This window comes from Sceloporus occidentalis, unplaced genomic scaffold (genome assembly GCF_023333645.1).
Source record: "Sceloporus occidentalis isolate IW3139 unplaced genomic scaffold, rSceOcc1.0.p SCAF_7, whole genome shotgun sequence".
NCBI classification, from domain to species: Eukaryota; Metazoa; Chordata; class Lepidosauria; order Squamata; family Phrynosomatidae; genus Sceloporus; species Sceloporus occidentalis.
The window spans coordinates 17766652-17778698 of record NW_028316987.1 but is presented as its reverse complement, the minus strand read 5'-3'; the positions used below and the strand labels follow the sequence as shown (position 1 = coordinate 17778698).

The 12047-nt window shown below is 39.4% G+C and overlaps 1 protein-coding gene across 6 annotated transcripts in view; it reads right to left on the bottom strand.

Annotated features, from left to right (window-relative positions):
• The window catches only part of TANC2 (tetratricopeptide repeat, ankyrin repeat and coiled-coil containing 2), a 248381-nt gene that overhangs the window by 58094 nt on the left and 178240 nt on the right, over nt 1-12047 (bottom strand). For all 6 annotated transcript variants that reach the window (XM_089532213.1, XM_089532214.1, XM_089532215.1 and 3 more), the window contains one exon: nt 6379-6568. In XM_089532213.1, the coding sequence (XP_089388339.1) occupies nt 6379-6568 (190 nt within the window). The remainder of the gene's footprint in view (nt 1-6378; nt 6569-12047) is intronic.

Below are 12047 nucleotides of genomic sequence, written 5' to 3'. Positions count from 1 at the left end.
CATAAAACCTAGGGGCTCATAATCCATTGTACCCATACGCAGGTGTGCCATACACAACTTTCATCTCACACTGAAACTGCACACCAAAAGAAGCAATGGCACACATGCCCATGGTGCATGTGCCATCCCGCACCACATGCATGAGCCCCATTGTTTTCAATGGAACTCAAGCATACATGGTACTTCCCTTACGCAGGGGAGTCCGGAATGGATCCCTGTGTAAGGGAAGGGCTGACTGTATCTTAAATATGAGATGAGTATTTTTTCACCATAATTCTTCTGCAGGTGACTTCACTTTCAGCTCAAGTCTGTATTTAAACATAACAAGAATTCAGCTCTGCCACTGAACTTCCAATTATCTTTCTCTCATTCATATGATATTCTGAGCTCCCTTTCTTCCTGTACTTATCTGGTTGGTTTTACTCCTGGTGAAAGGAGAAGGCAGTGCCCCTTCAAATGCCTTATGTTTTCACTGGCACTTACATCCACACCAATTAATAGCAATGTACCAGGCAGCTGAGCAAGGTGTGGTGAAAGAGACATGTAACTGCTGTCACTCCTGTTAGAGCCAGCAGTCAGTAAGTGGGTGAAGGTACAAAGTGGGGATTTGGAGGTAAATAGAAAGGTTAATGGGAGGAAGAATTGAATTTTTGGTGATGTGAGAGAAGGGGAAACATTTTAAGATGGGATTGAATGACATCATGTCCTTAAAAGATTGGATTCAGAGTTTGTTTCCCATCGATGGAAATATTACAGTCACAGAAGGAGCCTCTGCTTTTGTCCCAGCAGGATCCCATGACTCTCTGTGCAGCATTTTCAAGGGGCTCTGGTAAGGGTAATGTGAGGAAGTTTGCTGGCACAGTCTAATCGCACATACTTACAGTACATCTGGACCTACCCCAATGGTGTCAGTGGGACATGATGCACTCCAGTTTCACTCATAGGTTGGACTGAATCAAACCAACCTATTTTTGAATTTTGAGGGAAATTCAGTGCTTCAGTTTCTCAACTCCAATCACTAGCCCATATGGGTCTCTATTTCCCTGACACAGAGTTAACCTGGGTCCTCATCCTTGACTTTCATCAAGAAATATATATATAACATATTTCCTTCTTAGCAAGGCAAGCATTTCCCTTGGCTACTATTGTGTTAAGCTTCACCACAAAACCAAAGTTCTGGGAATAAACTGGGACAGTATTTCAACTACTCCATATTGTAACCATCAACATGTAAAGAGTGCTTCTCTTCATGTACTAGTTGTTAAATTGTAAGCCTTTTTCTACCCATCACGTCTTTCACCCACTCTCCTTCTCTGACAATCAGAGGCATAAGGGGAAAAGGCACTAACACTATCGACTGCAGAACAATTATAGTCATACACATGAAAGCATTTGGAATAACTTTCAGAGCAAGAATCACATTACATACAGAACAGGCTATACACATGATCTCATAACCTGCTCCCAATCTCTTCAGTATAGTTATACAAGATAGTACTTTAACAACACTCTGACTGGAACTGAAGCGAAGTAGTATGGTCAACATTGTCCTGGCATATTTAAAAATTAACTGTTTTGCAATAGATTTCTTTTGAGGATTTTATTGGTCATGGCCTGTTACAGACTGCCAAAATCAAGCTGCTTCAGGTCTCTTTGGAGGTATGCTGTTTAAATGATGCATGACTCCTAAGAGTCCGGAGGTCGCACCAAAGCCACACTCCATTCCTAAGCACTGGAATGCAGCTTTGGTGCAGCTTCCGGATTCTTCGGATGCATGCATCATTTAAACAGCATACCTCCAAAGAGACCCGAAGCAGCTTTATTTTGGCACTCTGTAACAGGCCATTGGCTATCTGTACTATTATGAGTCTTGCTGTCTTGAGGGACTGCTTTCTTCAAGGGGTCTGGAGACCAGGGATTGAATCCCTGCTTAGCCACAGAAACTCACTGGATGATATTGGGCAAGTCACATTTTCCCAGCCTCAGAGGAAGGAAAAGGCAAACCCCCTCCAAGAAAACCTTGCCAAAAAAAACCTCCATGATAGATTTGCCTTAGGATCTCCATAAATCAGAAACAACTTGAATGCATGCAGTAACAACAATAACAAAGATTAACAAACTTCAGATGACATTAGATCCACTTCATGAGACGTTGTCCTTGGTTGGCTGTTGTATGTGTGTGCGTGTGTATTTATATTTACAAGGTCTGCGCTTCTCAGTCTTGGACAACCAAATACAGTATTCTTAGATGCCAATTATGGCATCTTGTATACCTCATTTGGATTCAACCCAGTGGCACTGGACAGGCACGACACAGTTCAATGGGCTATGGCAGTTTTACTAACAGGATTAATTTCTATTTCTCCCTTATTTAAGACAAAAGAATTCCCTTATTTCTTGGAATAAGTTTCAGTTATTGCACCCTGATTTAAAGCCCTAAATGGCTTGGGTCCAAACTATCTTCGGGACCTCCTTCTCCCCTACAATCCTCCCCGCGTACTCCGCTCCTCTAGGAGAGGCCTACTTCAGCCACAAAAATCTAGGCTCTTGGCTACCTCCCAGAGGGCATTTTCCATCATCGCCCCAGACTGTGGAATGGCCTGCCGGATGAGATCCGTCTACTTACATCCTTAGACAGCTTTAAAAAGGCTGTTAAGACGGATCTCTTCTGGCAGACCTTCCCAGAATAGAGAACCCAGCCTCAGAAAAACGTCTGGGAATAAGATACTGCCGCTCCCATTGATTGTTTGCTGAGTGATGTTGTTGACCTTCTGGTCAGTTTTTAACTTGTATGTTTGTTGTTTGTTTGTTTGTTTTTAAATTCTGCATTGGATTTAATACTTTTTTAAGGAGGGGAGGGCACCAGGGATTTTATATGGGCTGTATTTTTAACTTTGTTAGCCACCTCGATTGTTCTCAGAGGGGCGGGATACAATTATTATTATTATTATTTGGATAAAACACTTGAATCACTCCATTCTACATTTCAGTGCTTCAGTTTCTCAAGTCCAATCACTAGTCCATATCCATATGGGTCTCTATTTCCCTTACACTGAGTTAACCTGGGTCCTCATCCTTGACTTTCATCAAGAAAAACCACATGTAGTTTTGATCCTTGACCATTGTGGCTCTTAAGATCTAGCAGACATGGATTGAATGAGTGAGTCCAAGGGGCAGTAAATGGCTCACTCCATCAGGGGGAAGTGGCTGCTGCCTTGTAAGAGGCTGTAATGCACTCTCTCCTAAAAAGGACCTCCTTGTGATAATTACCACCCTATCACTAATATCCTACATTCGGGTAAGGTGCTTCAGTGTGTGGAGGCTGTGCAACTTCTGATGTTCTTCGAGGAAACGGATTATCTACACCCATTTTAGTCAGGTTTCAGATCAGAGTATGGTACTAAGACAGTCTTGATTGTACTTCTGGGGAAAGACAGGAGAAGTGCTACACTGCTGATCCTCCTGGATCTCTCAGCAGCTTTTGATACCATTTATCATGATATTGGATCAGCTCTGGAGACTGGGAGTGTTTTACAGTGATTTTGCTCATATCTGCCAAGGATGGCTTCAGAGTGGCTTTGAGGGACTCTTGTTCACCCCATGGCGATTGTGCTGTGCAGTGCTACAGGATTTAAAATGTGACATTTATTAGATAAACTGTGGTAAAGTTTTGTGAGCTATTTAGCCATCTCTGTTAGAGAGCTCTGGTGCTACAGTAAACTACAAATCCTAGGATTCCATGGGATAGAGCCATGACAGTTAAAGTGGTGTCAAACCTAATTCTGCAGTCAGCAACCTGAGAGAGATAATTATACTGGAGTGGCCTGGACCTTTGGAACTTACTCTATTCCCAGGATTTGTGTTCCATTCTTGCTTTGAGTTCATAACTCATTTGCTTTTTGAATAATGGTGTAATTTCCATCCAAAATTTAAGCCCCTGCTGAAAGAGAACTGGGGATCCTTTAAGATTCATTAAACGTCATAATCTATTTATGCAATTGCAGAGACGGACTTGATCTGTCACGACTCATGATTGCCCCAGGAGTTTTATGATCACAAATAGCATAAGATGGTAGTGGTGGGGAGTTATTTTTAAAAAAATGGATTATCTTTTAGAATAGAAGTTGAAGAATAGAAGAGAGGTTTAAAACTAATCAATTTATCAAAATCATTTTTATAATACTGGGTAAATAAACAGGCAATCAAACTGGAAACAACACAGAACTTTCTTATAAAGAAATGCAAGTCCAATAGCTGCTATATTTCTACACCACATCATTGGAAAATGGCAGTTTAATTTCTGTCACTTCACCAGTATGTATGAATCAGGAAACTGTTATTTTGAAATGAAAAATCAAAGACCCATAAAAGTGCACACCAAGAGAAAGATACTGAATCCTATGCTTCCACAGTATAGAACTAAATGAAAGCCATTTTGATTCCAGTTGAAATCCAAAAAGTAGAATAAGGAGCTGGAGACAGCTGTGTGAGGATGCCACAAAGGATTTAGTTCTGAGCTTCCTCCTTGTTTGCTAGTTTGTATTCCAACTACAAGATAACACAACAGACAAAATTTCTTTATTTTATTCACTGAATATATTTACAGTTGGCTTTTTGAAGTAAAACCTTCACTACAAATTACATCACATCATATTTTAAAATATAGATTAAATCATATAGAAAAATACACATGTAATAATTTATCAATACAATAATAAATGAGATAGCAGCAGTCCTAGATAGAACCTCAATTAAAAACCTGTACAGTAAAATCAACCAAAAGCAGACTGCAATAACTAAACCTTTTAAATCCCTTCAAGATCAGCAAAGAGAGACCATACATATGTCCCAGCATTAATTCTGACTTCCAGAATTAATAGAACTCATCAGAAAACATAGAAGACATGAATCTAGTAAATAATACTAAGTCAGAAGCATACTGAATGGTTCCAACTGTGCATAATTTTCTTTTAACCACCTCTTAAAAGGTATTGAGCTGAAACAATACCTAATTCAAAGCCGAATTAAAGACCATATTGTTTAGGGAAGCGTTCCCAGGGAGTTTGTGATTGTGTTCTGGTTGTTCAGATGCTTGACTTAACAGTGGATATTGCTGTTTTAACTTGTTTCGTATGATGTTTTTAATTTGTTGCTTTAACTTTTAGATTGTATGCCATAGGCAGGCTTTTATATTCTTGATTTTACTTGGTTTTGTATAGCGCCATGTAGACTTACGGCGCTTTATAAATAAAGTTAATCATCATCATCATCATCATCATCATCATCATCATCGCATATGAATTTGTTGTTGCCAGTTATTTTCAAAAAGAAATGGGCTGTAATCAATAGCACTGATTACTTATTCAGTCAAAGCCTATTTATACCTGAACACAGCTTTGGCCAAAGGCACAGAATCTTTCGGGTGAGCTACTAACATTCAGGCTAAATACTCTCCACTCTGGCCACAAGCCTATTTGCTTCCAGTGAACAGGGAGACATTGATGACTATAGAGGTGGACAACATCAGAAAAAACTTCCAAGCAGAACGCTGACTTACCTTTAGAGACAAAGCGCTAAGGAGTTTATTTTCTTTTTCAAGTGTGTGTGGGGGAGCTTTCCCACTGTTTCAACCCAGCAGCCTGAAAGGTTCCTTTTGTTATCAGGGATTCAATGTCCCATGAGAAGGATGCTATGTTCTGAAGAAGTGTTTTTTCAGAGGCATGGCTGAAGGAAGAAGGAGTTTCCCACTCCCATCTAGAGTTCTCTTTGACACATTGTTCCACAATTTTTCATTGCTATATGTGATATTCTACAGGCATCTTAAAACTTAACTGGCTTTGGGACTTTATCTGCTGCTCTGCTTTTAATTGGATTTGTTCTTTACTCATTGTAAATTATACTTGTCTCATGTTTGTTTCGTTTTACGGTGCGCCTGCATCATACACCGGCGCGCTTTACACGGCTTTCAGCTTATACTGAAAGCCGCTCACCATAAAAGACAATGGCACATGTGTCCACACGTGCATGCTATGCCGCCGCCACATGCACAAGCCCCATTGTTTTAAATGGGGCTCGAGCATTCACAAAACTTCTCTTACGTGGGGGAGGGGGTCCGGAACAGATCCCCCGCGTAAGGGAAGGGTGCCCTGTATATTGGTAGCTGCTTTAATCATCTTCAAATAGAAAGGTGAAATAAAGCTGCAATAGATAAATAAGCAAATAAAGCCTGATCCCTCAGGAAAATAGGCACACTGGGTAAAAGAAAGGTCTGACAAAAGTTACAAATTTTCTAAAATGTGTGAATCCCAACTTCACATAGTAATCTTTTAGCACAACAGGATTCTAAAATACACAGTTGCTGTCCAGAACATGACTTACCTATGATGCCGCTGTCTCTGCTTTCAAGAGTAGAAGTGGGACTTGTGACAGCTCCATAAGTGCCATCCTTTGCTATTACATCCTTGGTACTAGTTTGAGGGAGGGTGGAGCAAGGACTACTAGCAGGTGGTGAAGCAGTACTGCTGGTCAGTGTGGAACATGGGCTTATTCGTTGGGATGCTGCTGAGGTCTGCAAGATTAAGAACATAGGTGTATCACTCACCACTATTGATTTGTGCTTGATGGTCACTTACAGACGAGAATTTACATGGTAGAATAACAAAAATGGTTGGCTACTGGAATGCCATCTAGGTTAAGGCACAAAACATGGCTATGGAACAACTGGTAGATATATTTAAACTTCCAGATCAGTATTACTAAACCTACACTTTTTCAGCATAGACCTGCAAAGTTAGCAAAGGGCAAAATCAATAATGTCAGAATTCTAAAGGATATCTCAGTATTTAGGACTGACATACTCTCCATACAAAATACTTATTTCAAATTATGTTATTCCTAAAGCCTAACTCTTTTACCATCTGCTCTACCCAGGAATCTGTCTGGCTTCATCCTTGCTCTCCTTCCGAAAGCAGGTTAAAACATCTCTCTACCACTAAACCTTTACAAACTGGTGAAATTGTGTGTTTAATGTTGTGTGGTGCTGATTTTGAAGTTTCAAGTTTAAGGGTCTGTATATAGTTTAATTTTTATTTTGTTTTTAATCTGTATTGTTTTAAAATGTTGTTAGCCGCCTTTAGTCCCATTATTGGGAGAAAGGTGGACTCTAAATAAATAAAATAATAATGCTGATGATGTGTTATAAGTGCTTCTGCAATCCACATGAAAAGTAAAGGGAAAAGCATTAAAACATTACTTCAAAAATATTTTTTTAATCAAAAGACTTTTTTATGCCAGTTTGCCATAAAACATTTATTTTATGTAACAGAATAACACAAAGCTAAGACATGCTTATAAAGAAGATATGTGGACATGAAGATTAATCTATTGTAAAGTATCTGTTGAAATTAGCAAAGCAACTTCCAAAGATTATTTGGCTTTACTGACCTGACCTAAAATAATTGGTTTCAAGGCTACCTTCATGAAAGAACAGTCTTTGGTGGAGCCAGTCCTAGGCAAAACATTATAATGGTGTTTCTTTCAAAACTCATACATAAATAAGAGAGCATTCCACACCCATGTCACCTGATTTGACTATGTCACTATATATTTATTCAGTGTTCTTGGTGAGTATGAAAAATATATGAAAAAATATGAATATATGAAAAATATTTCATATATTCAAATATGCTAAAGCAACCCAAAAGTTAATTTTTGTTACCTTAATAATTTTAATTAATTATTTTGACTGCTTTCATTACCTAGTGTAGGTTTGTTTCCTATGTGGACTGTTCCTTTTTTGTTTTTGCTGTTGACTGAATTGTGCAAGTACCTGCAGTTAGATTTTAAGACATACCCGCCAACTTAATATGCCCATATACTTTCCCAAACCAATTTTGCTTGGCTGTTAAAGACTGCAGTAAAAGGTTTATGCCATACAAACTGGCCATTATTTACAGTTCTATCCCACTACTCTATTTTAAACATACAGGAAACAAATTTGGCTTCAGTTACAACTCCTGCAGGGGAAGGAAGAGTCTATGTTCTATCCCCTTGCTCTTGCGTAGCTCATTACACCCAAAGAAATAGAGGGACCCCCCACACACACACAGAGTTCTAAAAAGAAAGGGCTAAAGTCAGCAGCTCAAGGCCATTGCCATCATGGTTCCATGGCTGCAGCATAGTTCATGCAATCAAAATAATGAAAGGCAGTCTCATTTTGTAATTGCTTAGTAAATACTGCAAAAAGCAGTTCCTTTAATACAGAACTTTCTTCCACTATTGCCATGGAAGAAATGTGATGAGAAATCAACATCAATGGCTCCTTATAATGTTGTTATGAATAATTCTGTAATATAGTCTTTAAACTGGCTATATTCAAATCTCATGAATGAACTTTACATTTCATGGTTTAATCAAAGGTCCTGAAAATATATAACGGAACAATAACCCACCCACAACAAAGCTTTACACTCAACTTTGTAATATAGCCTTTAAACACTCTATAGCCAAATTTTATGAATCCCATTTTGGGAGAAAGAAGGGATATAAATCCAATATATAAATTAAGGGGTGACGCATACAGGCCAAATAAAGCAGTTCCAAGCAGTCTGAAGGTGGGGCGTTTAGATGAAGTGGGTGGAAACCAGATTAAAGCCAGGGGCTGAAAAACGGAGCAAAAAGAACCAGGAATATTTTGACTTAGCCCAGAAAGTGCACACCTGTGACCCTGCATATAAATGCAGCGATGCAAGAGCGGTTCTGAAGGAGTGATACATCCTAACCCTAAAGCTGCATATAAATCCACCGGTGCATGTGTTCATAAGAAAAGGACGGACCCGGCATACTCAAGCTATATTCTCAATGCAAAGTTATTAAACCAGATAAAATGTTAGTTCAGCAGTAGATCCTATTGAACTCAATGAGGTTTACTTGAAGGTAAGAGAGGACTGCAGCCAGTACAATCAATCCTGAGATCTTCAGGCAGAACAATCAGCCAGCAAAACTGCTCTGCTATTTAAGATTTTCAAGCGGAAAAGTAAAAAAGAAGAGATGGGGTGTAATGGGGTAGGGAACAACAAAGGTTATGCCAAATCCAAACCTGTTCCATATAATCACAATGTTCACACCAAATTCAACCAGAGGAGATCTTACAACGTTAAGTGTGAAAATGTATTAATTAGTACTGAAAATCTAAAATTGGAAGATTAATTGTTGCCATTAATGTTGACAACTGAAATCAGTCAATTTGCTGGATTATGTTGGCTAATTAGTTGTTTACACCATTGCTTTTCCGACTAGCTCATGGGATTTATAACAGTAGAATAGCGGGGATGTCATTCTTGACCTCTTGTAGCATATTCATCTTAGCTCTTTTTTGTCATTTTACATTTGCTTTGCCCAGCACATTACTTTTTCCAGATGGACTATGAGTCCCATATGATTGTTGCCTGTACATGGTGAAAGTTCAACATGACTGAAAACAGGTCGGAATAGGCTGCCCTAATGCATCTTACAACTTGTCCAATTAAGTTTTGTCACTGTTCTGCATTTCTCCCACGCAACTCTGCCAAACATGTATACTCACCTTACAAACACCTTGCTTGTCAAATAATATTCCTTATTAATTTTAATAAGGAGTGATTTATGTCAGTTAGAGGAGTGCAAATGCAGCAATAAGCAGAGAGCTACAAAAAGCAGTTAGTGAATCAAGGGTGAATTCTTAATCTATCTATATAAATAAAAATGTAAATGTTCATTTGTTCAAAATCTTAAATCTCCGAAAGTTCTTCACTGATTGCTTTGAAATTTTGACGCAACATTTCATTCGAATACACACGTTTTTCTATACATATACCTACTATTATATAGATGTCACACCTGTGACAGGTAAAAATATGCTTTTTAGAAAAACAGCACCATCTGTTGGACATAACAGCAACACACGCTATACTAGATATTAGATATTTGCAGTCACCATCAACAAAACTCAGGGCCAATCTTTAGAATTGTCTGTTTTAGCTCTAGACACGGATTGCTTCTCACATGGATAATTATATGTTGCGTGCTCTAGAGTCGGCAAACCACACAATCTCTATATCTACACAGACAATGGAACAACAAAAAATATTGTATATCCACAAGCATTGTGAAATTAATTTTTTTAGAAATGTGCACTTTCTCTTTTCTTTCTTCTTCATTTAACCAGACTGAGCCACAGCAACACTTGGCTGGGTACAGCAAGTCAGAAATATTTTAAAAATTAAAACAGTTTCAAAACCCTTAACATTTAAAGTAAATCAGTGTGGTGCAAATGCCCTAATAAATAGTCATGTTTTTACTTGTTGCCTAAATGAAACCATCCAATCATCCTCCAAAGGGAGGGAATTCCACAATTGGGGTGTCATAGCTCAGAAGACCTCTCAAGTCCTCAAACTGTGTATTGACCTCACAGGTGGGACACAGAGGAGGATCCCGCTTTTAGAATGTGTTAAAGTAATCCAAACAGGATGTAACCAAGGCATGTATTACCATGGCCAGATCTGATAAGTCCAGGAATGGATGCAGTAGCCCTACTAATTTATTTTATTTTCCCTTCTCCCAAATTGGACTCTTCAATACTAGTATACCAAGGGCATATTTGAGATTATATTAAACCAAATAGCTTTGTGACTGAGATTTTCAGCTCAGATTTATTTCTTTTTAAAAACAAATTTGATTTATAAGCATTAATGATGAAGGAAATGACTGCAACTGATTTGTGTAAATACTACATAAGGACTTGTTTGTCAGGAAGTTCTTTGGGAGTACCTGTAAGGGAGGATATGGCCTGATCCAGATGGGCCTTTGCGGTGCCCTCATCACCTGCGAGGGATGCCTGGTGAGCGAAGAGCCCACAGAGCCAGCAACCCTTGCACGTGACGAGGGCGTCACAGCTGCAGCGCGCCCACCAGACGCGGCACGTATTGGTGACATTGCAGCTGCGCCGCCTCCAAACATCGCTGGCGCTTTGGGGCGGCGGAAGTGCGCCGCATAAAGGAACTTCCTGGTGCTCCTTTTTTGCTGCGCAGGAGCACCGTGCAATTTGATTGCTGTGGCGCTCCTGCAGAGCAAACAGAGGCGCCGGGAACACGCCTCTTTCTGGCGATCTGTACTCTGCCTATGTTAACTTGCTGCTGCAGAAATTCCACTAATGCTCATGGAAATACTTCCTCAGAGAATGTAGCAGGAGATGGAGCATCTCTTTAGAGTAAAGCAAGGAAGTAGGAGTATTTCCACAAGGACCTCACACCATAAAATCCATACCCTTCAGAATTTCACAGATGAAAACAGGGAATACACATGTGAATTTGTAAAGTGTGAGGTTAAACAAGAGGTAGGGCATGGTCAAATGCAAAATGTTAATGTGTCAATTTTCTTACACAATGAAGAAGAGCACATAAAAATGTAGTATTTTAAAGCAGAGAATCCTCTGTAATTATGCACTGTATTTAGCAAAACAAGAAAATAGCAAACTCTAAATCCAGAAATGTAACTGTGCCTGTGGACAACAAAATTAACAATCTCCAGCTGAAATACACACAAAGAGACATGGTAGCATGTAAAGATAGCTGGAAGCAACACAAGGAGGCAAGAGGTACTGGCAAGATACTGGTAGAAGGGGCATACCAAAGAGCAAAAGCAAAAGAAATCTGCCAGAGGACAGAATGGCATATAAGTCTGCTAAAAGGGCAACTTTTGGTGTGACACTGACATTGAGAGAAGCTAGGTTTAGGCCAGTTGAAGAAGCAAAGTCATCCTCTTGAGATGAGTAATATCATATTGAGTTCAACCTTTGCCGAAGGCCAGGAAAAGTTTACATCGTTACTGCTGGGCTTCATCATTTCTGCATTCTTGGCTGTTGGTTCTTCCGTTGCTGTATTGAGCCCTGTTTTCCACCAAGAGAAGATCAGAGCATGAATTCTGGACTTACCTAACCTGGCCTCTGATGAAAAGGGATGAGGTCTACCTGCACAAAACTACTGGTGGGACTCATATAAAAACTTGGGTTA